This window comes from Emys orbicularis, chromosome 6 (genome assembly GCF_028017835.1).
Source record: "Emys orbicularis isolate rEmyOrb1 chromosome 6, rEmyOrb1.hap1, whole genome shotgun sequence".
Lineage (NCBI taxonomy): Eukaryota > Metazoa > Chordata > Testudines > Emydidae > Emys > Emys orbicularis.
In genome coordinates this window covers 45615377-45638718 of record NC_088688.1, presented here as the reverse complement: position 1 = coordinate 45638718, position 23342 = coordinate 45615377, and the positions used below count along the sequence as shown (strand labels likewise).

Sequence of the window (23342 nt, the reverse complement as noted above, 5' to 3'; positions counted from 1 at the left end):
GGATGCATTTCATCAGGCCCTGGTGATTTGAAGATATCTAACTTGTCTAAGTAATTTTTGCCTTGTTCTTTCCCTATTTTAGACTCCGATCCTATCTTATTTTCACTGGCATTCACTATGTTAGATGTCCAATTGCCACCAACCTTCTTGGTGAAAATCGAAACAAAGAAGTCATTAAGCACCTCTGCCATGTCCACATTTTCTGTTATTGTCTTTCCCCCCTCCTTGAATAACGGGCCTACTCTATCCTTGGTCTTCTTCTTGCTTCTAATGTATTTGTAGAATGTTTTCTTGTTTCCTTTTATGTCCCGAGCTAGTTTGATCTCGTTTTGCGCCTTGGCTTTTCTAATTTTGTCCCTACATATTTGTGTTATTTGTTTATATTCATCCTTTGTAATTTGACCAAGTTTCCACTTTTTGTAGGACTCTTTTTTGAGTTTTAAATCATTGACGATCTCCTGGTTAAGCCAGTGTGGTCTCTTACCATACTTCCTATCTTTGCTACACAGTGGGATAGTTTGCTCTTGTGCCCTTAATAATGTCTCTTTGAAAAACTGCCAACTGTCTTCAATTGTTTTTCCCCTTAGACTTGCTTCCCATGGGATTTTACCTACCAACACCCTGAGTTTGCTAAAGTCTGCCTTCTTGAAATCCATTGTCTTTATTGTGCTGTTCTCCCTCCTACCATCCCTTAGAATCATGAACTCTACCATTTTCATGATCACTTTCACCCAAGTTGCCTTCCACTTTCAAATTCTCAACCAGTTCCTCCCTATTTGTCAAAATCAAACCTAGAACAACCTCCCCCCTAGTAGCTTTCTCCACCTTCTGAAATAAAAAAAGTCTCCAATACATTCCACTAACTTGTTGGATAATCTGATCCCTGCTATGTTATTTTCCCAACAGATGTCTGGGTAGTTGAAGTCCCCCATCATCACCAAGTCCTGTGCTTTGGATGATTTTATTAGCCGTCTTAAAAAAAAAAAAAAGCCTCATCCACCTCTTCTTCCTGGTTTGGTGGTCTGTAGTAGACCCCTACCATGACATCACCCTTGTTTTTTACCCCTTTTATCCTTACCCAGACACTTTCAACAAGTCTGTCTCTTATTTCTATCTCAATCTCAGTTCAGGTATATACATTTTTAATATATAAGGCAACACCGCCTCCCTTTTTTCCCCGTCTGTCCTTCCTGAGCAAGCTGTATCCTTAAATACCAATATTCCAGTCATGCGTATTATCCCACCAAGTCTCTGTGATGCCAACTATATCATAGTTGTATTTATTTACTAGCATTTCGAGTTCTTCCTGCTTATTCCCCATACTTCTCGCATTAGTATAGACATCTAAGATACCGATTTGATTCCCCCACCCAGTTGTGTCTTGTCTCTCCTTTATCCCTGCTATAACAGCCCATGCTCCCCCAAGATTCTGACCCTTCTCCCAGGTCTCCGTGTTTTTGACTTAGAGTTGGAAAATATAAGAGCCCTTCCTTAACTTGAATTATTGATTTAAAAAACAACAGCGAAACATATCTATGGTCAGTGAAACGCATCTGAGTCCACTACTGGACATATATTAACTCCTTCTCAGAGTGTGTGTAGATACGGATGAAATTAAGAACAGAAAGGAGATCAATGAATTGATGTTGGAATTATGGAGACAGAGTTTTGTGTTTTCTGCACATATGCCAGAGTCCATTGTTTATGGTGTTTGTGTTTAAAATACTGCCTAATGTAGAAAGCTAATATTGTCTCTTCTCTAAAGCTGATCTCATTGGAACAGTGATTAGATAGTCTAAGGGCAGAACAAACTAAGTGACTGGTAGACTTGATGCAAGTTACATGGAGAATGAGAAGCCCATGACCTGTCACCAAACCAAACTGCATTGAGAATGTACACTTTGAGAACATCTTAAAGCCATCAGAGATTGAAAACAGACCATGCACATTAGTACTGTGTCTGAAGAGGCCAGATTTTCAACAAAAGTCTTTCAAAGAACAAGAGACTGACTGTTAGAGACCATTTCAAATTGCAAGAATTTTATTACAAGATCATTTTTATTGATAGTGCTATTAGTTCTTTGATATACTATACAATATATGGATTTAACACTCAAATTGGTGGAAATTCCATTTATGTATTATTAATTTCAGTCACAAATATGTTGCTGTGAGACTAACAGAAGTTTAAAGAGACATCTCACATCCACCCTAAGAGGAACATTAAAGGCCATATGGGCCATCACTACATTTCTTTATAAATATAAAAAAATATAAATCAACAGTGACAGTCTAACTTCAACTAATTTATAGTTGAACACTTACATCCTGTATATCTAAGTCACTTGCAAACATTGTGCTCCCTTATAGGTGATACTCCTAGGGGAATGCTGCACCACTACACATGCGCAGAATGTATGTCCCCCACAGATTTCTTTGCTTCGTCGCAGAAAAATTACTTTGACGGGGAAGCAAACAGAAGCCACAACAGCAATCACACAACCCTCCCCAGCAGTATGTTTTGGGTGCTCAGAGCAGCCAGCAGAGAGGTAAATCACTGTGGGGCGGAGAGGTAAATCACTGGGGAACACCCAGCTGGTGGCTCCTATCCTGCGCCGGGCTCAGCTGCTAGTCCCGGCTGGGGAGGACGGGGACTTCCTCTTCCCCGGCACAGCATCCGGGGCTGGGTCAGACCCACCCCCCCAGATTTCTCCCCCAACTGAAGGAAGCTATGCACACTCCTCTCCCCCGCTTCCTGCACCCATTGCTCCTCAGCTACAGGGGGAGGGATCCATGTAGAGGGAGATGCTCCCCCATCCACCCAACCTGTGTGCATCCAGACCCCCTCATACCCAGACGCTCCTAAGCCAAGCCTCACCTCCCCCCACTTGGAACCCTCCCAATGAGCCCCACCCCAACAAACCACCCACACCCAGACCTCCACCTCACCAAGCCCCAACCAGCTGCACATGGATCCCCAACCCAACTGAGCCCAACTCCCCCAACATCTGGACCGCCTACTGAACCCCGCAAACCCAGACCCCCTTTCCCACTGAGCCCCAACCACTGTCACCTGGACCCCCCTGCAGAGTCCCATTACCGTTGCACCGAGAATCCCCCCCACAACAAGCCCCTGTGCATCCAGATCCCACACACGCACGCACCCAGATCCCCCACTGAACCGCCCGCACCCAGATTGTCCCACACAGAACCCTCTAAACCCACACCTGGATCTCCCCCACATTAAGCCTCTCTACACTTGGATCCTGCCTGCCCACACCTGGCAAGGAGGGACAGAGCTCTGGGGTGTTTCTGGGGCAGGCCTGGTCCTTGCGCTGTGTCCGGGTTGGATGCAGCCTCACCGCTGAGTCCATGTCTGGGGGGGGCGGAGGGAGCAGCTGCACAGTGATCTCCCACCTCTATTCAGCCCGTGGCCTGTGCTCCCCAATGCCATGCTAGAGCCTCCACATTTGACAAAATTTGCAGAATTTTAAAATATTGTGCACAGAATTTTTAAATTTTTTGGTGCAGAATGCCCTCAGGAGTAAGGTGAGAAAGTCCCTTGGTTAATCATTACTTTATCTATCTATCTATCTATCTATCTAAGACAGAATCTGTTTTCCCCATTTTTCTGTCTACTACCTAGGAGATGCATCACTTCAATGTAGTCTCTTTTAAAAACAACATTTCCGAAAAATAAAGTAATAGTGTTCTGGGTACGGGCAAGTTGTATGCAAGTCATTTTTAATTGCAGAGCTATTAAAAATAAGAAACATGTTGACCCTTGTTTCACAGGGCAGTTTTAGAACATTAATATGTGTCAGTTGCCACACTGTGAGAAAACAAGGTAGTTTAGTGCCCATTAAAAGTGACAGACTACACTGGCAACTAAAGATCTCCATTTATTCAAGGACAGCAGCTGTGCAAGCTTCCCCAATTCACAAGTTCCTCAATTCTGACCTAGAGAGACCACCTCTAAGAGTATGTCTACACTGCAATTAGATACCCACAGCTGGCCCATGCCAGCTGACTTGGGTTCGTGGGGCTTGGGCTAATAGGTTGCTTAACTACGGCATAGCCCTCACACGGTCCGTGAGCCCGAAAGCCTACACTGCAATTAAACAGCCCCTTAGCCTGACCCCATGAGCTGGAGTCAACTGGCATAGGCCAGCCGCAGGTATTTAATTGCAATGTAGCTACCCTAAGTGGGTGTCTTCACTGCAGAGTTAACTCAGGTGATTGGCACCGAGGTCTCAGCACTGTTTATCATTCTACATTCCAGCAGGTATTACAGTCCAGTAAAGTATCCGGAAAAAATGCCAGCTACCATTGAGAGTCACCTAGTAAACAACTAAGATACAACTAATCACTGGAGTTTACCTTTATTATTTGCCTTTTTTAAAAAAAAACTATTAATTGAGAATTCTGTTCTTCCTTCTGGATTAGTTGATGAACACAAAGTATGAAAATATTCCAACAACATGTAGCATGTTACTAAAGCTAGTTTATTCTCATCTCTCTCAAGTTTTCATCTTAATAACGTGAAGTTTTACTAGTTTCTCCCAGATTACAGTGGAATCGCATCTTACGTGGGGGTTAGGTTCTAAAGTCAGCACGTAAGGTGAAAATCGCGTATAGTCAAAATTACCCTTGAAAATCCCTTAAATTGCCCATAAAGTACAGTATACATGGTTGTGTACAGTATACAACCCTGTACAATAATATGTATAAATGTATAATGTATACAGTAATGTACAGTATATAGTAAAGAGTACAGTCCATATACAAAATATAATTTTACAGTACTGTATTTTTAATTTAAGAAAGAGACGGAAGAATGAAAGAATAAAAAAGGAAAACAGTTCCATAGAGGGATCGTATTCAGAAATTAAATCATTTAAGTGTTTCGCTGCTTGGAACACTTCAGCAAATTTATGAAGATTCCAACTTGCTGGCTCTTCCTGTTCGTCGTCAGTTCCTCTAATTCTTTGTTAGTCAATGTTTCTCTATGGCTCTCAAGTAATTCTTCAATTTCTTCCTCAAGGATGTCGACGAAGCCATCACCACCCACTTGCCTGGCCACCTGAACTTCTTTGTCGAAGGTCGGGAAACCCTTAAAATCATTCACACATTCTTTCCATAGGTTTCACCAACATGCATTGCCTGTTTAAGGCTTCACTGCATCCATTGCCTGTTTAATGTAAGTGATGCAATCGGCAATGCTGAAGGACTTCCAACACTCCATCACATTAAGATTAGGATCAGCATCCATAGTGCTACGTATCCATGAAAACGTAAGCCTCGGGTACGTGGCCTTGAAACTGTGAATCACGCCTTGGTTGAGAGGTTGGAGGATGGAGGTGGTATTGGGGGTGGGGGAGAGAAAGACGACTTCAACATCGTTATGCGCAAACCGGAGTGCCTCAGGGTACTGAAATAAATACTGCAGTCACCCAAGCCTTTTTATTTGATTGCCAAAACACAGGCAGGAGATTTTTGTTTTTGCCTTTTAGGGCATGGGGATTTGCAGCCTTGTAGAACAAACCCAGCCGCATTGCCACAAAACAAAAACTTTTTCACTAGGAGAGTGGTGAAGCATTGGAATGGGTTACCTAGGGAGGTGGTGGAATCACCTTCCTTAGAAGTTTTTAAGGTCAGGCTTGACAAAGCCCTGGCTGGGATGATTTAGTCGAGGATTGGTCCTGCTTTGAGCAGGGGGTTGGACTAGATGACCTCCTGAGGTCCCTTCCAACCCTGATATTCTATGATTCTAACAGTCACATGGTCTTTAGCTGCTTTGAAGCCAGGGGCTTGTCTTTCCGATTTCAAAATGTAAGTGCGGTTGGGCATTTTTTTTCCAGAAGAGCCCAGTCTCGTCAGCATTAAAAACTTGTTCCAGAAGATAGCCCTTTCCTTCTATAATTTTCTTTAATTGTTCGGGGTAGGCTTTTGCTGCCTCTTCATCAGCAGATGCAGCTTCACCAGTAGTCTGCATGTTTCTGAGGTTGAAGCGGTTCCTAAAACTGTTAAGCCAACCTTGGCTGGCTTTGAATTCCTTCTCATCAGAAGGCTGTCCCTCTTTGGCAGGAGGTTTGAACAGCACGTAGAGGCTAAGAGCCTTTTCTCGCAACGTGTTGCCATCGATAGGCACATGTTTACAGTTCATGTCTTCCAGGCATAAGTTTAATGCCTTTTCAGTGTTCGCTAAAATCTTATCATGCACCTGGCTCATCACCTTAGCAGTTATTGAAGCACTTGATGTCACGGCTTGACGAATTTCTCTCTCTCGAATCTTGATGGCACGGATGCTAGATTCGTTGCAGCCATATTTACGCGCCACGTTGGAGACCGACATACCGTCTCTCAATAAGTCCAACACAGCCAGTTTTTCCCTCTAGTGTTGGAACGGATCGCTGTTTCTTCGGTTGAGCACCAGATGAAGTAGTTGGCTTGCGTTTAGGGGCCATGTTGTACGAAAAATACGTATCTTTAAAAACTAGAATCACACTCAGCGCGGCGAGATGCTCACACTATGAGAGGCACTCAGGAACTGAGACTGATTGAGAGAACAGCAGATTCATGTCTCCCATCTCATGCGCGCTCCGGGGCATACGCTCATTGCACACGTATAGTTGAATTTGTGTAAGTTAAATGCGTGTATGATGCGACTCCACTGTTTTTCAAAGACAGGAAATTCCTTTTCCAAATAAAACCCTTTAAAAGAATCTGTCCCCTGCAGTATTACAGTACTTGAACCATCTTACATCTAGTTTTCCACTTACATTCATAATGCACATGCCTCTTTCCCATGTTCTTCAGTGAATTGCTTTGTATTTACACAGAATTCATGTTTTCCTATATATTCATTCCATAAAAGAGTCAAGATGTAATGTTAAGCTAATTTACAGCAAGTACATATAGCTAATTTTCTTCAACTATATCTTCATTTATCCCCTTTGTTCTTCTGTATATTTGATCAACTACTGTTCTAATAATTTAGATTCCTTCTGACATCTATATTTAAAAAACCCCAAACACTCCCCTCCAAAATATATAGCTCGTTTGTACAAATGCAGGAAGTTACTTTCCAAAGTCCCTAATTACCAAAAAGACTTCTAATGCCCATCCCCTCCTTTTTATATTTTCCATTATGAAACCGTACAATTAGGTAAAAAGGTACCAATACACCAAACTAAAAAATAGCCTTTCTGTATCGTGAGAGGCTACTTTTTTTGATATGCAAGCATTTGAAGTTCACCAACATTCAGTCAGCCCATTGTGAGATACACATTTACACAGCTCACATTTGAAAAAGACCTAGAACAAAACAGACTACAAATAATCTAATAAAAAAAGATGATAGAATTCTTAGAAATTACTGATCTCAAATCCCACAGAGACACACAAATCAATTTAGTTGGCTAGTGAAAAGAGCACATATTTTAATATATCCACTCACATTACCATCTTGTAACATAGATATTACTAAAATTAACAATCAGATTTGAAAAACACTTGTTTGCAGTGAAATTCCAGAAAATGAATCTGAACTTGATGCACGCCAGTGCACATTCCTATTTTATTTTTGATTTCCCAGAGGTTCATTATAAACAAAGGATATAAAACAGCATAAAATGTAATCTTCACAAGATACGGTGTAATTATAATCCTAAAATATTTATACAAGCTAACCTAAATACCAACATAAAAGATGTTGTGGTATACAGAAGAATCTTTCTGCTCAGAAAAAAGTCAAATTCCCTGGAGTAAAGAAAACAATGCTTTAGGAACCTAGAGCAATTAACTGATTGCTACGGCTGACAGATAATCGATTTGTAACTTGAATGAGGTACAGAAAAATTCAGATCCAGAATGACTCTTGTACTCAAAAACTCTCAATGTGATCATTCAAGTATTTTGAATTTTCTAATTTAAGAATGAAAGTATATTAAATATTCCTATCTAGCAATGCATAAAACTCTATTAAATTAATTCAAAAAATATAAATCACTATTTTGAAATCATATCAATATCCAAGTAAAAATTTCACATAATTTCATTACAGAGGGCCACCAGTTACATCCTGGTTAGATGGAGACTAAGAATGTATAAAAAGATATTCAGGAGACAGTAACTCCTAATCTTCACCAGTACTAACAAGATCATCACTGGTTTTCCCAAGTTCATTTTCAGACAAACATTGGCTCAGCATAAAGTCCACAAATTTTTCCTCTGAAAGAAAAACCTTGGCTCGTGTAGAGCTCAGGACAGAACCAATAAAGGATTTTTCTGGACAGGTATCACAGTAGATTTGTTCCAGTTTATCCCACACACTGAAAAAAGTACATCTTCAGGATTTCCCCTAAGGCTTGCCATGTGCGCTTAAATCAGCCAGTTGTCTGGCTACGGGGACATGAAGATTCCCCGACACCCAAATTGTGCAGTGCCCTTAGCAAAAGATCCACCTCTCTTCATGCTAGGGATTTCTGAACCCACAGAAGAAACATAAGAACAATGGTCCATCTAGCCCAGTATCCTGTTTTCCGACAGTGGCCAATGCCAGGGTGCTTCAGAGGGAATGAACAGAACAGGTAATCATCAAGTGATCCATTCCCAGCTTCTGGGAACATCTACAACAAGTAGCATCATTTGAGAGGAATCCCCAAAAAGGAATGGGGAAGGGAGGTTGGCTGGCTTCATGGAGTGGAATGGGATCAGACAGCCAAATTGAGCAGCCTCTTAGCATTCAACGATCCATGATCATTCTACCCCATGATGCAAGGAAATGGACTAAAGGAAAGAAAGCAAAATGAAGACCAGATCTAGTTTATCTTTTGCCTAGAAGATGAGTAAAGCAATGGATATTGGAATTGGTCTGCATCTGAAATACTTCCCTTTATCCTGTGTCTTCTGATGCTGGAAAGGGAGGGTATTCTGGAAAGAAGGATGGAAGTTGCCAAATGAAGAGTGTTGCCTCCAAAAATAGAACAATGATGGAAACACTCCTCTGGCGGGGCTGAGTGATCCCATCTAGCTTGCGGAAGATCTCATGCCCTTCTTTTTTCCCCCCCAAGGATTTCCTCAGTTTTGATGATGAACAGATTGACCATTGAAAGGATATGCAATTCTTTTAAAAGACATTAGAATCAAGGTACAAGTTACCATCTCAAAAAACAAATGTTTTGGTTGCCAGCACATTTTGAATACACATGAAACAGAATGTGGTTGCTTGAAAACTAAGCCACATAGCTTGGATTGTCCCCTACCAATGATAGGGATGGAATTTAACATCTATGAAAAAAAAAAATCATATAGAGGATAAAATTACTGAAGCTGTTTTGGATATACTGGATCAACAGGACTTTCACCGAGTACACTGGGTATACAATGAACAGTGGAAGTAACTTGGAGAAAACAGCATCAATAAGGCCCTGTGCAACCTTAATTCATCCCCTTTATTGCACATGCAATATGACACGGTTTTTAGTTACATACTATTTTCTCATTCAGTGCACAGAACGGATGGTGCTTGCTTAGTAAGCAGCTACACAATTCTTTGTGTTCTGCTTCATTCACCAACCACTTTCCACCTTCAGCAACAAATGAATTGGGGGTCCCACAAACAACAGCCTGCTCCCACAACACAATCCTGATTCATCCCAGAGCATCCCATCCTGTGTGTTGAACAAAGCAGGGGTCTTGTGGAAAAGACTGTATGTGATCATGTAATCAAAAACTATAATAATGCATTGGCACAAGGGGGCCAAATTTGCACAGTCAACCTTAATACTGGCATTTAATAACTTCTGAACACTTAACTCTGCAACCTTAATAATGTTATTTTAATTGTTTTCTTGTATGTAATTTCCTAAACTTTTAAAAAAAGCAAACTGAAAAAAAAAATAATCATAGCATACTGACACCCAAAATGGAACATCAGCAAGGCTGGAACCCTTGGATCCACTATAAAAGGTCTCTGCCACTTGAACTAACTGATAGCAGTAGTAGGTTGCCAGCCACTGCGTGGACCAGCGCTCGAGAGGGAAAATACACACTTTGCCAGTGAATTTCACAGATATTTTCTGACAGCACAGGAACAGTGAGATCCAGGTTTTAGAGGGCAGTCTTCTGCCTGCTCCGCCCCAAGCACGACCTTCTCCCCATCCCCTCCCACCTGTCCTTATCCTAGTTCTGTCTCTTCCCCATCCCTGGCTCTTCATCCCAGTCCGTTTCCCCCACCCTTTGTGGCTCCTCATCTGATATGCCTCTCTCCCCACCGTGGCCTCCAGTCACCATCCCTCCTACCCACTTCCCCCATCTGAACTGGCTCACCATCCCAATCTTCCTTGCTAGGCTCCTCGTCCAATCCTGCTGTGTCTTCCACCACCATCCCTGACTCCTTTTCCCAGCCTCATTGTACCCATCCAATCCTAATCTTACCCTCCATCCCAACCCAGTTCCCCTTCCCCCCACCCTTGTCCCACAGGCCTCCAATCCCAGTCTCTTCCTTGAACCCCAGGCTCCTTGTCCCAATCTACTCCCCCAACTCCAACTGGTCTGGCTCTTCTCCCCTCTGCATTCAAAGCAGGCAGCTTCCTCCTCCATGCTGCCAACAGTTTTCAAGTCCCTGTTCTAAAGCATGGGAATGCTAGAGGTTTCCAAAGTAAAGATCACCAGATTTTTTTTTTTTTTTTTTTTTTTAAACATGGGCAAAACAATATATTTTTCACCAGCTTCGTTCCTGGAAATGGTTAAACCATTTTGGCTGAAGGTCTCAATAAAACAAAATATTAAAATATAGGCCAGAGGCAGATATCTGGCATGGAAAATGTCATCCCGAATACTTAAAGATTGGCAAAGTTATAGGCTTCTAAAAACATGGTTTTCTAAATGGGAAGTGTTGGGCAATTTTAATTAGACACCTACCAGCCCCACATACAGAATCAAAAGTAGGGCAGGAAAGGACCTTAAAAGGTTATTTAGTCCCCACACCCCCCGCTGAGAGAGGTTTAAGTATACCTAGACCATCCCTGACATATAATTTCTTATACTGCACACTCATCACTGTAGCATCTGAGTGTCTTTCAATAGTGTATTAAGCAATGTGAGTAACATTTACCATGTGTTTGTTCTCTCATTCTCTGGAGAAGTGTATGCAGTGAAGTGTTTTGTTTTGGATTTTTTTTTATTTTTATTTTTTATTTATTTATTTTAAGTTTTACACCCGTATGCTTATGTTAGAGGGCACTGTCAAAGAAATGCAACTTTCATTTAGAGGGGAAGGTGGTTCAAATAGTAGATTGTGTTTCAGAGCTAAATGAAGATGAGTCCCTCTACTATGACAGCTCAATGGTTATAGTAAACTCTTTTACAGAACGTTTCAAGTTTTACAATCCAATGCATAGGCGAATAAAAAAAATAAAGACATTTACAAAGATTGGCTTTATCTTTTGGAATAACAATGCATGCTTTCAACAGTTAGTGCAGCCTTACAGATGTATATAAAAATATACACAGACTACACTGGGTAAGGAAAAGTGGTAAATCTGCTAAATATTCCTAAATTCTGCAAGGCAAGGAAAGAGGGAGGGGGGAAATCAGAGACCCCACAGAGGCCATCAGATCTGACAAAGTGCAAGAGCTTAGATATACTTACATCATAAGCACTTCAGGGCAAAGACCATCTCTGTTCTCTTTATACAGTGCCTAGCCCAACGGGGCTTGAGTTTCTTTCTAGGAGCTAGTGCACTAGTAATACTAAGTGAGCTACGGGGAGCAGGTAGTCATGCATAGCTCTTCAATTTCAAATTACAGGGGAAACCAAGGACCCTGTGAAGCACTAAGGCACCCCACTGGCTCCATATTTTAAAAGAGAGACATGAGAAAATTGCCTTTAGTTAGCTTGAAGTTAAAGATGACTGCAAAAGGGGTACTTTAAAAAAAAAAAAAAAAAAAAAAAAACTTCTTTATGATGCAGAAAGGAGGGCTGAAATGTGTTTGTTTTTAAAAGATTATCTCCCCCCCCCCCCTTTTTTTAACCACATTAGAAATTCAGGTACTACATAGCTTGACTTATGACTGGAAAAAATAGTGAAATGATAACATCTCTGCAGACCAGAGAGTACAAGCCGAATAACATATATGTAATTTAATTAATATTTTGGAGAAAAACTTTTGTTAAAGATTCAACAAGCTATGACAATTTAATTTTCTGAGACACATATCTGCATGCACCCCCTCAAAAAACAAATCCTTCAACAAAGCCAGAACTGATATTCTTGATCGTTCAAAGAAAGAAAACCATAATCCTTAAGAAAACCCTACACAGCTTTTAGGCCTACTTTATACTGTACATCATAAACCAGGGGGGGAAATAAAATAAATGGTATCCCCCCCCACCCCCTTTCTGGATGCTTTTGCTTTACAAAAAACTTTTTTTTAAAAAATGTGCCTTAGTGTTCCCTGAAACTTAAAAAACCCTATACATTTAAAAAGTATGAAAATGAATCTCAGAAAAAGCAGGCATATGTTCAAACTGACTCAGTGGGGGGGAGGGGGGGGGGAGAGAGGAGAAGAGGAAGACTTGAGCCTCTAGTCTGTATACTAAGGGTATAAGGCAAAAATATTGGTACCTTTGGTAATAAGTGGGTGAATTAGAGGTTGACTGAAGGTTAGGTGGTGAGGGGGGAACTGAGAAAATTTGACACCCGTATTAGAAGTGTAAATGATTTAAGCTTGATGGATGTACGGTTTTTGTTCTATAGTCTGGACATGGATATTGAGGCTGATTTAAGAGATACGTATTTTATACATGTGAATTTACTTATAGACAATTCATATAGTCTTATTTCCCATCCCTTCATATTTTATTTCCTACTTTAAAATGCTTTTGTTTTAACTAACATACCTTGACTACATGAAGCCTTAACGTAAAGTTTTTTGTTATTTAGTCACTAATAGACATTATCACTAATATCAAAAGAGAGCAGAATCCGCATTCCCTGAAACACCCCATATATTACATCGAAGTCTACATATATCACAAAGTCTTGTAGGGGAAATACAGAATCCTGAATTAGTTTAAACTAGTTAAGTAAATAATTTTTTTAATGATTTTCTGTTTGCATTTTAAAAGAAAGTATTAGTTTATTGTAACTTCCAGGTTAATATAATTGTGTATTTAAAACAAATAAAGGAAGAATTAACAGGACTGAATCAAGAAGCTGGCTACGACGGTGATGATGCCTCAGAAAAAATAAAACAGTTTAAATATGTTAGTGCTACAGGCAAAAAGCAGAAACTTGGGAAGATTCCACAGTTTTGGAAAGGTGATTTCTAAAAGGGCTGCTTTACCAAAAAAAAAAAAAAAAAATCAATACACTTTCCCCATAGGTTCATGATGTAAAATTCTATAATCAAGGCTTGTAGATTTGTAATTATGGTATGTCAGCTACATTTAAACAAGAGCGTTAAAAGATTGTTAAAGTTAAACTAACACAATTGCAATGTGAATTGTCTTAGTCTCATTCTAATCTACTGATGTCACTTTCATTTAATCAGAAAGAAACTATGGGCAAATGTCAGTGCTATTTTCGCATGCCCTTAACATACTTTGTTCACAGTAGTTTTTAAAACCATTACCAATCTGAAATGGATATAAGATATTTAAGAAAGTTTTTTTAATCAACTAATTCACTCACTCTGCAGCAGGTAGTTTGAGCATGGATTTATTGAGAATGGTGTGGCTTTAAAGTGATTAAGCAACCTTTTAGGTTAGCTAAACAGAAGCATTACTTGGTTAGGAAGTAGCCACAATCTAGTATGTCTAACCATTTATGATTACCAAATCCTAGTTTTTGTATGACCTACAAGTAAGAGAAGGTGACTGACAACAGCTTGACCTGTTATCAAATGCACCCTGAGACATGAAGGATTCAGCATTTCTCCCCAATCCCATTGCAAGTTTCTTCCGTTAATGCATAACAAAATTTAATCAGTCTAGAAAGGAAAGTGGCTCCAGTGCCACACGAAACTGCATTCTCATATAAAACTAGAAACTCAAGTTACTGCATGACCCATAGTAGTGGGGATACCCCATTATTAGAGGATCTTTGCTACATAGTAAATAGCAGCAGATATATTGCTATACAGTAAACGACTCATCTCCATTCCTAGTTTTGGGGAAGCAATGAACTACCTCAACCACTGAGGAGAATATAGAGCAGGCCAAGTCAAAGGGTAGTTTAAAAAACAAAAGACAAGAAAGTAAGTAGCCTGGGCACTGCAATGGGAACAGAAAAAGCCAGAGAATCTGCCCCAGAGTACCAATTGTTGCCCTTATCTTTTTTAAAATATACTTAGCCATCAGGCTGAAAAAGTTGGACACCAATGCCATACACCAAACTTTAAGACACTTAAATACTCAATTTTTCACTTGTTAACAGAGGTTTCTTTATTTCAGTGTTCTAGTCTTAGAAGAAATTATGTTTGAGGCAGCATTATCATCAGCTTTCCCATACAAGTTGCAAGAAAAGACTGACAATTGGTATGTTAAAACTACATTTGTGGTCATCTAAATGTGTTATTGTGGCTTTCAGTGGTTTCATGGCCTACATAGGGTATTACCTTGAGTATGAAGTGGCAGGGGAAGGAGTAGTAATACATTCAAGTGGCCACAACTATCTGGGCCCTGCCTCTAGAAAGATCCATTATTTTTAATGGAGTGGTGTGACTGAATTAGCACAAGGTACACAATATATTCAAACCCACAAGCTATTTTTGCTGACTGTACCAACTAACCTTCTAAACCTGTATCTATCAAAAATTCCTTAACTATTCAAACACCACTGGCCCTGCAGATAACATCAAACAGGTCTGTATTTAAAAGCCATTTATTCTGCACTGGAAGAGCAGCAATCAGGCAGTTGAAGGAGAAAATATCAGTTCAATCATTCTAAAACTTTTAAAGCTGAACTTAATTAAATGTTAAACAATTCCATACCAAATTGGAGACCTGGTCTCCATTCCTAGTCGGGAATTGCTCTCCCAGCCCAGCAACTACCATCAGCAATAGTCAAAAGTCTCCAGATGGGTTATGGCATAGCAGCTTGCTGAAGGAACTTGTTATTCTTGTTTCATCAGCCAAATCATAACCCAGTTACATGTGTGTCTTGGAGGCAGAAACTCTAACTGTAATGAATGTTGCCAACAGAAGTTAAGTGGATCCAATTCTCATGCCCTCCCATCTTCTTCCCCGTTGATCTTTCGGGGGAAAAGACTGAATGTAAAATTAACTCAAATTCTTTCTTTCTAGAAGATTAGGTGTGCTGCAATTTTGACTGGAGAGCAGGAATTTCCCTTCAGAGAAGAATACCCACATGGCCTGCAAGTATAGGATAATCCAAAAATGAGTTTAAAAAAAAAAAAAAAAAGGCCTCCATGAAGTTCCACAGATACATAAACAATATACAGGTTCCTATGCACCACCCATATTTTTAAAAAGTATCAATGGTGCCTAGTGGTTTGAATACAGAATTGTGAGCAAATACTCCTGAATTCTAATCTCAGCTTTTACAGACAGCCTCCGTGGTATTGATCAAGTCACTTAAACCTCTCAGTTTCCCCATCTTTAAAATTGAGATAACAGTTACCTACCTTTCAAATAACTCATGAAGATTAGCTAGACAATGTCCATAAAACACTCTGATCATTTGAAGTGGAATCAGACTGCTAAGTATTACTATATGGTTCTCTCAAAGCTATGGTGTGCACAGTAAGCTAAAAAAAGACACCAGGCAGCACATTAGATTAGAGAAACCTCCACAAAATACTGAAGTGTAGTTGTGTTTTACAAGACTCTGCAACGCTTTCTAAGGCTTCAGGTTTTTACAGACACTTCTAAACAACTAGCAACTAGTTTGTGGAATGTGTATATAAACTGAAAATTCAACCTCAGTAATTTTCCTTTCCCATGATGAAGGATATTTTTGATTCTAATACTGACAGAAAACACTGCTCTCTGAGTAGCTCTAAGCCGTCTCAATCCACAATGCTTACAGTTATGATCTGTCATACCAAGAAAATGCATTCTGCTCTGGATCCCTATTTAACAAAACCTTCTTGAATTTAAGAAAAAAAAGTTATGCAGGCAAAAGTTCAGTTTATACTCCCCCCCCCACACATAATTACACAAGATAGGAGTGTAAGAGTGCATACTCAAGTTTTAAAGCATATACATGGCACAAATAATTGCTCAATATTTTGAGCAAAAAGCTGTACTTAGACCCAAAGTTAATATTAAAATGTTAATATAAACCCTTGCCTATTCCATTACTCTACTCTTAAAGCCCAATCCTGCAAATGCCTTTAGTCATAATCCTTACTACTTTGAGAAGCCCCCTGCTGACTTAAATGCAACTACTCACAGTAGCTATCACTTCACTTGTAATGGACTGGACTCTTTAAGGTCCTGATCTGACAGCACGTAGCATTTGGGTACCATGGACTGTTTTCCCCATACTTATCCCATGGAAGTCAACACAACTGTTGCAGGACCTGGCGTTAATATGTCCCATTGAGACTAGATATTTAAGCCTTCTAACATCAGAGCCCTTCCCAACTACACACAATAAGAGGAGCAAATTGTATCCTCTAGATAACTTTGTAAATGTTGAGGTTACAAGATTTAGAATATATTGGGAGATAAGAGTGTTAAATTTAACATTAGTTTTGGGTGTCCATACTGGAATTGGAACCATGCTAGTTACAAACATCTTTAAATACTTTTGTTGCTAATAAAATTCTGGCATGATTCCCCTGAATAGCAGGGACAAGATTTTTTGTGTCTGAGAAGTATGCTATAATCACATAGTAAGACTTATCTCTATGCTACCTAACAAGGTAGTTTTGTAGCAGGCCTCTTAACAACAAGAGCAACACAAGACAAAAAACAAGAACACATGATTTACAACTCAGGGAAACCGAGGAATGCTGGTTGTTAATAAGTTTTGATCCTGTTATGCACAAGAACATAATGGTTTAGTGGCTATTAGCTACAATGATAAACCTCAATTGTTACAGAACTTCCTAGCTTGGTTATACTCAGCCGCAGTGGGGATCCAGGTACAATATGGCAGCCCATACAGTTAGAAACTGTTCAGTCTTGCATTACAGATGGACCAGAACTGTATTTGTCCCCAAAACGCACCTTACAAATTCTCTTTGGTAAAGCGAGAAGTAACTAGTTAGTCTACAGGGTTGGTCCCAAGACATTAAAGAGACACGGTGGGTGAGGTAATACCGTTTAGTGTGGGTGAGAGACGAGCTGTCCAGCCACACACAGCCCCTCTGCAGATGACCTGAAGCTGGTCCAACAGAAGACATTACCTCACCCACCCAGTGTCTCCACGCTGCTCTCTGTGGCACTTCCCGACTGTGGCTGCCAGAGCGCTGAGCAAACCCGAATAACGCGATCCCCTCGGGATGAAGGATAACTCCCAGCCTACGGGAAGGCAACATGAGACGCCCAGGGGCTTTCCCCACCCCACGCAGCCCAGAGGCAGAGCCAGGCCTCGAGCCCCCGGGCCGCCGTCCAGGCCTTCTTTCGGGTCCCACCCTTAACGGCTACACAGCACCAGGCATAACGGCCGCCGAGCGGGGTCCGGGCCGGCCCCACCCGCAGCCCCGCGACGGGTGGGGAGGCCGCAGCCGGGGACTCACCGCCTCACCACGCCCGTCTTAATTTTGATCTGCCTGAGGCGTGGGTCCGCCATGGTCCTGTGTCAGGTGCACGAGCCGCGGGGGCCAGACACCAACGGATGAGCCGACAGCGGGAGAGAAAAACACGGTAGCAAAACTTGGCAGTTCACTAGTACGCAACGAGTGACGCGACCACCTGTGCGCGTGCGCAAACCCGCCACATGCAGAGCTCTGCTCTTTCTGCGCAGACGCTTCCTTCCGCTATCCGGTCTGGACGACACCACTAGCCACGTGAGAAGGGGGAACAGTCTGCCGCATTCCAATGGAACTGTCCTGCCCTGCGGCATGCACCTTCCACTGCAAATCTAACCCGCTTGTCTGCCTTTGGCTCCGCATCGTCCTGCTCCTTCCCGGGGCTGCTTTGGCTGAACCCGCCTTGTGGGTGGCGGGTCCCAGCGGTGCTCGTGCTGCGTTTTGGGAGCATGCGGCGGGGAGGGGAACAGAACAAAGGGTAGCTGTGTCTGGGTGTTTGTCCCTCGCAGCCCTTTTGCCAGCTGACGCAAGGCAATGCAGCCCTTCCCGGCGGGAACTCGCTTGCCTTGGCTGAGAATCGCTCTGCCTGTGAACGCTCAGACTGATTGCAAGAGATCCAAACAGTGTTTGGCCCGCGTGGGTGGTGGGGCTGCTGCTCCTCCTAGCCCGGTCTCAGCAGACAGTAGCTGCTGGACAGCAGCAAAGATCCAGCCACGTTCAAGTTTTTAGAACCTTGCTCCAGCCTTTCCCGGCACTGATAGGGACGGGGTTCAAATCTCCTTCTCCTTAAAGTTCCGGGTGCTGTGAACTTCACCAATTCTCCTAGAAAGAAACAAAAAGTTTAGCTGCGCTACCTTATGGCTCTACAAGTCCACACAGCGTGTGACTGTGTATATGCAGCGTTTTAGGTGCTGTGCAAACTGCCAGAGATACTTCAGCTTAATAAATCAGGGCTGCCTTCTGAAGAAGTAACGTTTGAGAGGCGATTAAAGAGAAGTAAGGTTAATATAGAACAATTATTGTAATGATAGTAATGATCTATTGATGCTAATTCTTTTATCAACGAAGAACTTCAATTTTTCCCTCTTAACATTTGACATTTTTCCTGATTGGCAGGTTTTTTTTCACTGCAGAAATCAGTGTTTGATTTGGAAGGGAGAAAATAGTGATTTTACCCTGATATAACGCTGTCCTCGGGAGCCAAAAAATCTTACTGCATCATAGGTGAAACCGCGTTATATCGAACTTGCTTGTAGCTCCCGCCCTCCCCGCTCCCCTGGAGCATTGCTTTACCGCGTTATTTCCGAATTCATGTTATATCGGGTCGCGTTATATCGGCATACAGGTGTATGTTCTAACAGTAATAATTCTTACAGGGTCAAGGGCTCTGCAATCTCAGATTTATTATTACTATTATTATTATTATTATTATGCTTTTAATAATTAGATACAGATGTACATTTGTGCAATCTACTGCACTGACATGCCTTAAGAATTTTTTTCAACTATGTTTATTCACTGTGTGTAGCCCCAGGTCTCTTTTTCTTGGAATCCAAAATACAAGAAACAACTCAAAGACATTTTAGGACAGAAGGCTATACATTTGTTTCAGAAAATAAAACTGAATAAAAAAGAAGACTCATAGGCAACTTAAAATGTCTTAATTATGTATAATGTAAAAGTAATGTTTTTAAAGTACCAAAACAGCAACTGGGTAAGAATATGAAAACTGGCAATTGAGGGGAGTTTACATATGTGTTTTAATTAACAAAAAAATTAACAAGACTGTTTTTTTAAAATTTGGATTTATACAAAAAAAACACAAGAAAAAATTAGCTTATGTAAAAAAATTTAGCTGTTTTTTTTTTTTTTTTTTTTTTACCAGAGATAAGGAGTCTGCATGAAGCTCAGAGATAGCCTAGCTGTTGATCATCACTGGCCAACACCGGCAGTCACGCCTCTCATGAAGAGATGTTATATGGTCGCTGCTCTGGGACCTGAAGTTGCCCCATAGTATACGTGCAGTTAGGTTACAGTTTGTCAACAACAACAGGAGATATATGAGTGGCCTGTTCCTCTAACAAAGGCCCACCCACCCCGATGCTTGTGCATGAGGGATATAGGCTGTTGGGGCATCTGGACCATTGCAAAGCAGCCCCAGAACCCCTCTTAAATCATACCATCTTCCACTTTGGCTGTACTTTTTCATTTTCCACCCCAGGCCCTCTGCATTAGGACTTAACAATGACCCCTCTGATTTTAACAATGTCTCAGGTCTCTCGTCTACTGTTTCATATTATTTAATGCTGTACATCATCTAGGGTTACAGTTTGCATAAAAGTGTTTTATAAAAACAAAACAAAAATATATTCTCTAGGGGCTTAGACAAGATAATGATCAATAAAATTGTAATTGTTGCTTTGCAGGCATTGCTACAAAGTATCTTTAAGTTTGTTTTTGTTAATATTTCTGATAGGCCGTAGGATGCGGGAGATAATATCTCACAAAGTGGGAAAGGGCTTCTGTGACAAACGCTTGCCTGTGCTAAAGCATAACAACTAACACAGAATGGCTGCCTACAAAACTGTTTCACTAAAAGAGTTATCAACATTCCCCCTAAAACTCAGGACAGCTTTCTTACCCCCATGGCCTGAACTCTGTGACTGTGGCTTTTTTAAAAAATTGTTTGTCCTCGGTTTTAGATTTTAAAAAACATTAGAAAAGAATAAAGGGGGCGGGGGGAAATAGGAAGGTGTGGGGGTGGGGCAGACTCCTTATCTCGTAAAAAAAAAAAAAACAGCTAACTTTTTTTACATAAGCTAATTTTTTCTTGTTTTTTTTGTATAAATCCAAACTTTAAAAAACAGTCTTGTTAATTTTTTTGTTAATTAAAACACATATATAAACTCCCCTCAATTGCCAGTTTTCATATTCTTACCCAGTTGCTGTTTTGGTACTTTAAAAACACTATTTGTAAAAGGATAGGCTAGTATCTTAAGCCTTTTTAGTTCACTAAACTTCTACAAAATATCTCTAAGAGTGACTTTGCTTTGTTACAGCTCAGTCAGTACTGCTTTTTCATGTTAAACTTTTAAACAAACATAATGCTTCAAATAGGCCTCACTGCATACAGAATATCCTTAAAAAAGATCATGTTATGTTACATCTCAGTCAATGCTGTATTTTCATGTTAAAAAAAAACTTTATTTTCATGTTAAATATTAAAAAAACCTTTATATAATGAAACATTGCATGTTTAGCAAGTGTTAAAAGTATGGGGGGAAAGTCAAGGGGTGGGGTGTTCTTCAGATAGGCTATCTCTGAGCTTCATGCAGTCACAAAGCGACGGTTTTTGTCTTTTACAATCAGTAAATGGAATAAAATACTTGTTATAACTTTCACAAAGTGTCTTTCAATGCACTCTCACTATTTATTAAAACTTTAATAGTGTTTAAAAAGTTAGGAAAGAAGTCTGTGTGAAAAAACAAGCAAACTGAAAGGGTGACCCCCAGAGCATTGCTAAGACAGACTATAGTGCATGGATCACTGGCTAGCCTACTTAGTCTTATCTGTTTTTAAAATGTAGAGAAAGCTATGGCTCCAGTCTGTAATGTATTATTTTAATAAAATCTATGGACCCAAAACAAACACAGGGGCTTGTCTCAGCACATGAGTTGCAAACATTTAAAAACAAAGACATTCTAATAATGCAACAGAAAAATTCATACTTAAATCTAAAAGTCCTAAAAAAATGAAAGCTTAATATAACTTTCACATTGATTTGTTAAAAAGTGGGGAGGGAAATAAACTTCTCTCTGATCCACTGGATTACAGAATAAGGGGAATATAAACTAGCTGTTGTTAAGGTTCTGTGGTTTTCACTCTGGGGTGTTTCTGCATGCTCTTTTTTTAATTGAAACACATGTAAAAATGTTAAATGAAGGGCTCTGTCTTCGTATAGGCTTGTCTTTTAAAGTGTTTAATCCTTTACAAAACTTAATATAACTTTCACTTGTATTTATTAAAAAGTTGGGGAAGAAACAAACTTCTCTTTGATCCACTGGTTTACAGAATAAAGGGAATATAAACTGGCTGTTACTAAGGACCTGTGGTTTTAAACCTGGGGTGTTTCTGCATGCTCTATTTTATTGAAACACACCTGTAAAAATCTTAAATAAAGGGAGGTGTCTTCATACAGGTTTGTCTTTTAAAGTGTTTATTCCTTTACAAAACTTAATCAAACTTTCACTTGTATTTATTGAAAAGCAGGCAAAGAAGCAGCCTTCTTATCTCTGACCCACAGACTCACAGATGCTGTTTTTTGCTGCAGCTTCAAATTGTCCTCACTAAAAGCATAGGGAAAAGCTTTTAAAAACTTTTTGTTAGTAAGGGTTTGTGGGTTTAACCCTGGGTTGTTTCTGCATGCTCATTTTTTATTAAAACACATGCAAAAGTGCTAAATAAAGGGCTCTTTCTTCATACAGGTTTGTCTTTTCAAGTGATTATTCCTTTACAGAACTTAATATAACTTTCACTTGTATTTGTTGAAAAGCAGGCGAAGAAGCAGCCTTCTTATCTCTGATCCACTGACTCACAGACTCTGTTTTTGCTAACAGTGGCTTTGCTGAAAAAGCATGCTGCTTCAAATTCTCCTTACTAAAAGATGACCAATGTTAGCCTAAAACATAAGGGAAAACTTTTTTATCACTATAACTTACTTTTATAAACAGCTTCTCTGTGTTTTTAACCCTGCGATGTTTCTGCATGCTCGCTTTTTATTAAAACATATGCAAAAGTGCTAAATGAAGGGATGTATCTTCATATAGGCTTGTCTTTTAAAGTGTTTATTCCTTTACAAAACTTAATATAACTTTCACCTCTATTTGTTAAGAAGTGTGGGAAGAAACAATCTCCTCTCTGATCCACTGGTTTACAAAATAAGGGGAATATAAGCTGTCTGTTACTAAGGACCTGTGGTTTTAAACCTGTGGTGTTTCTGCATGCTCTATCTTATTGAAACACACTTGTAAATAAAGGGATGTGTCTTCATATAGGTTTGTCTTTTAAAGTGTTTATTCTTTTACAAAACTTAATATAACTTTCACCTCTATTTGTTAAAAAGTGGGGGAATAAGCAGCCTTCTTATTTCTGATCCACTGACTCACAGACGCTGTTTTTGCTAACAGGGGCTTTGCTGCAGCTTCAAATTATCCTCACTAAAAAAATAACTAATGTTAGTCTAAAACACAGGGGAAAACTTTTTAAAAATGTTTGTTACTAAGGGCTTATGGTTGTAACCTTTATTAAAGCCCCTATATAAAAGGGCGACATGGTGGGAAAGATGCTAGGGGTCTGTTTTTTTTAGATAAGAAGGTGGCAGTTAAGGGGGGGGGAGGGCAGAGAAATGGCTCTTATTTAAAAATCTTGGGACTATAGGATTGGAAAATGTATTCTATGACGCAGCTGTAGAACAGCATCTAATTGGTCCGATCCAAAGGTGGAGATAACTAGCCTGAGGGGCTGTAAACCTGGGAGGTTGCCTCTTTCCCCAGGAACAAGTTGGAAGGATAAGATCTCTCTCTCTCTCTGACTCAACCACGTGCTGTCTATCT

General features: G+C 40.3%; 1 protein-coding gene and 1 long non-coding RNA gene across 2 annotated transcripts in view; one reads left to right on the top strand and one right to left on the bottom strand.

Annotated features, from left to right (window-relative positions):
• The window catches only part of TBCA (tubulin folding cofactor A), a 52320-nt gene extending 34454 nt beyond the window's left edge, over positions 1-17866 (bottom strand). Inside the window, exon 1 of the mRNA XM_065407053.1 lies at positions 17719-17866. Coding sequence (XP_065263125.1) covers positions 17719-17771 — 53 coding nt within the window. The 5' untranslated portion in view covers positions 17772-17866. The remainder of the gene's footprint in view (positions 1-17718) is intronic.
• Positions 17867-17998: 132 nt separating this feature from the next.
• On the top strand, positions 17999-20153 carry LOC135880695 (uncharacterized). The gene is made up of 2 exons (XR_010561497.1): positions 17999-18726; positions 19616-20153. It is a non-coding gene; the product is annotated as an uncharacterized LOC135880695 (long non-coding RNA).
• The last annotated feature ends 3189 nt before the right edge of the window (positions 20154-23342 follow it).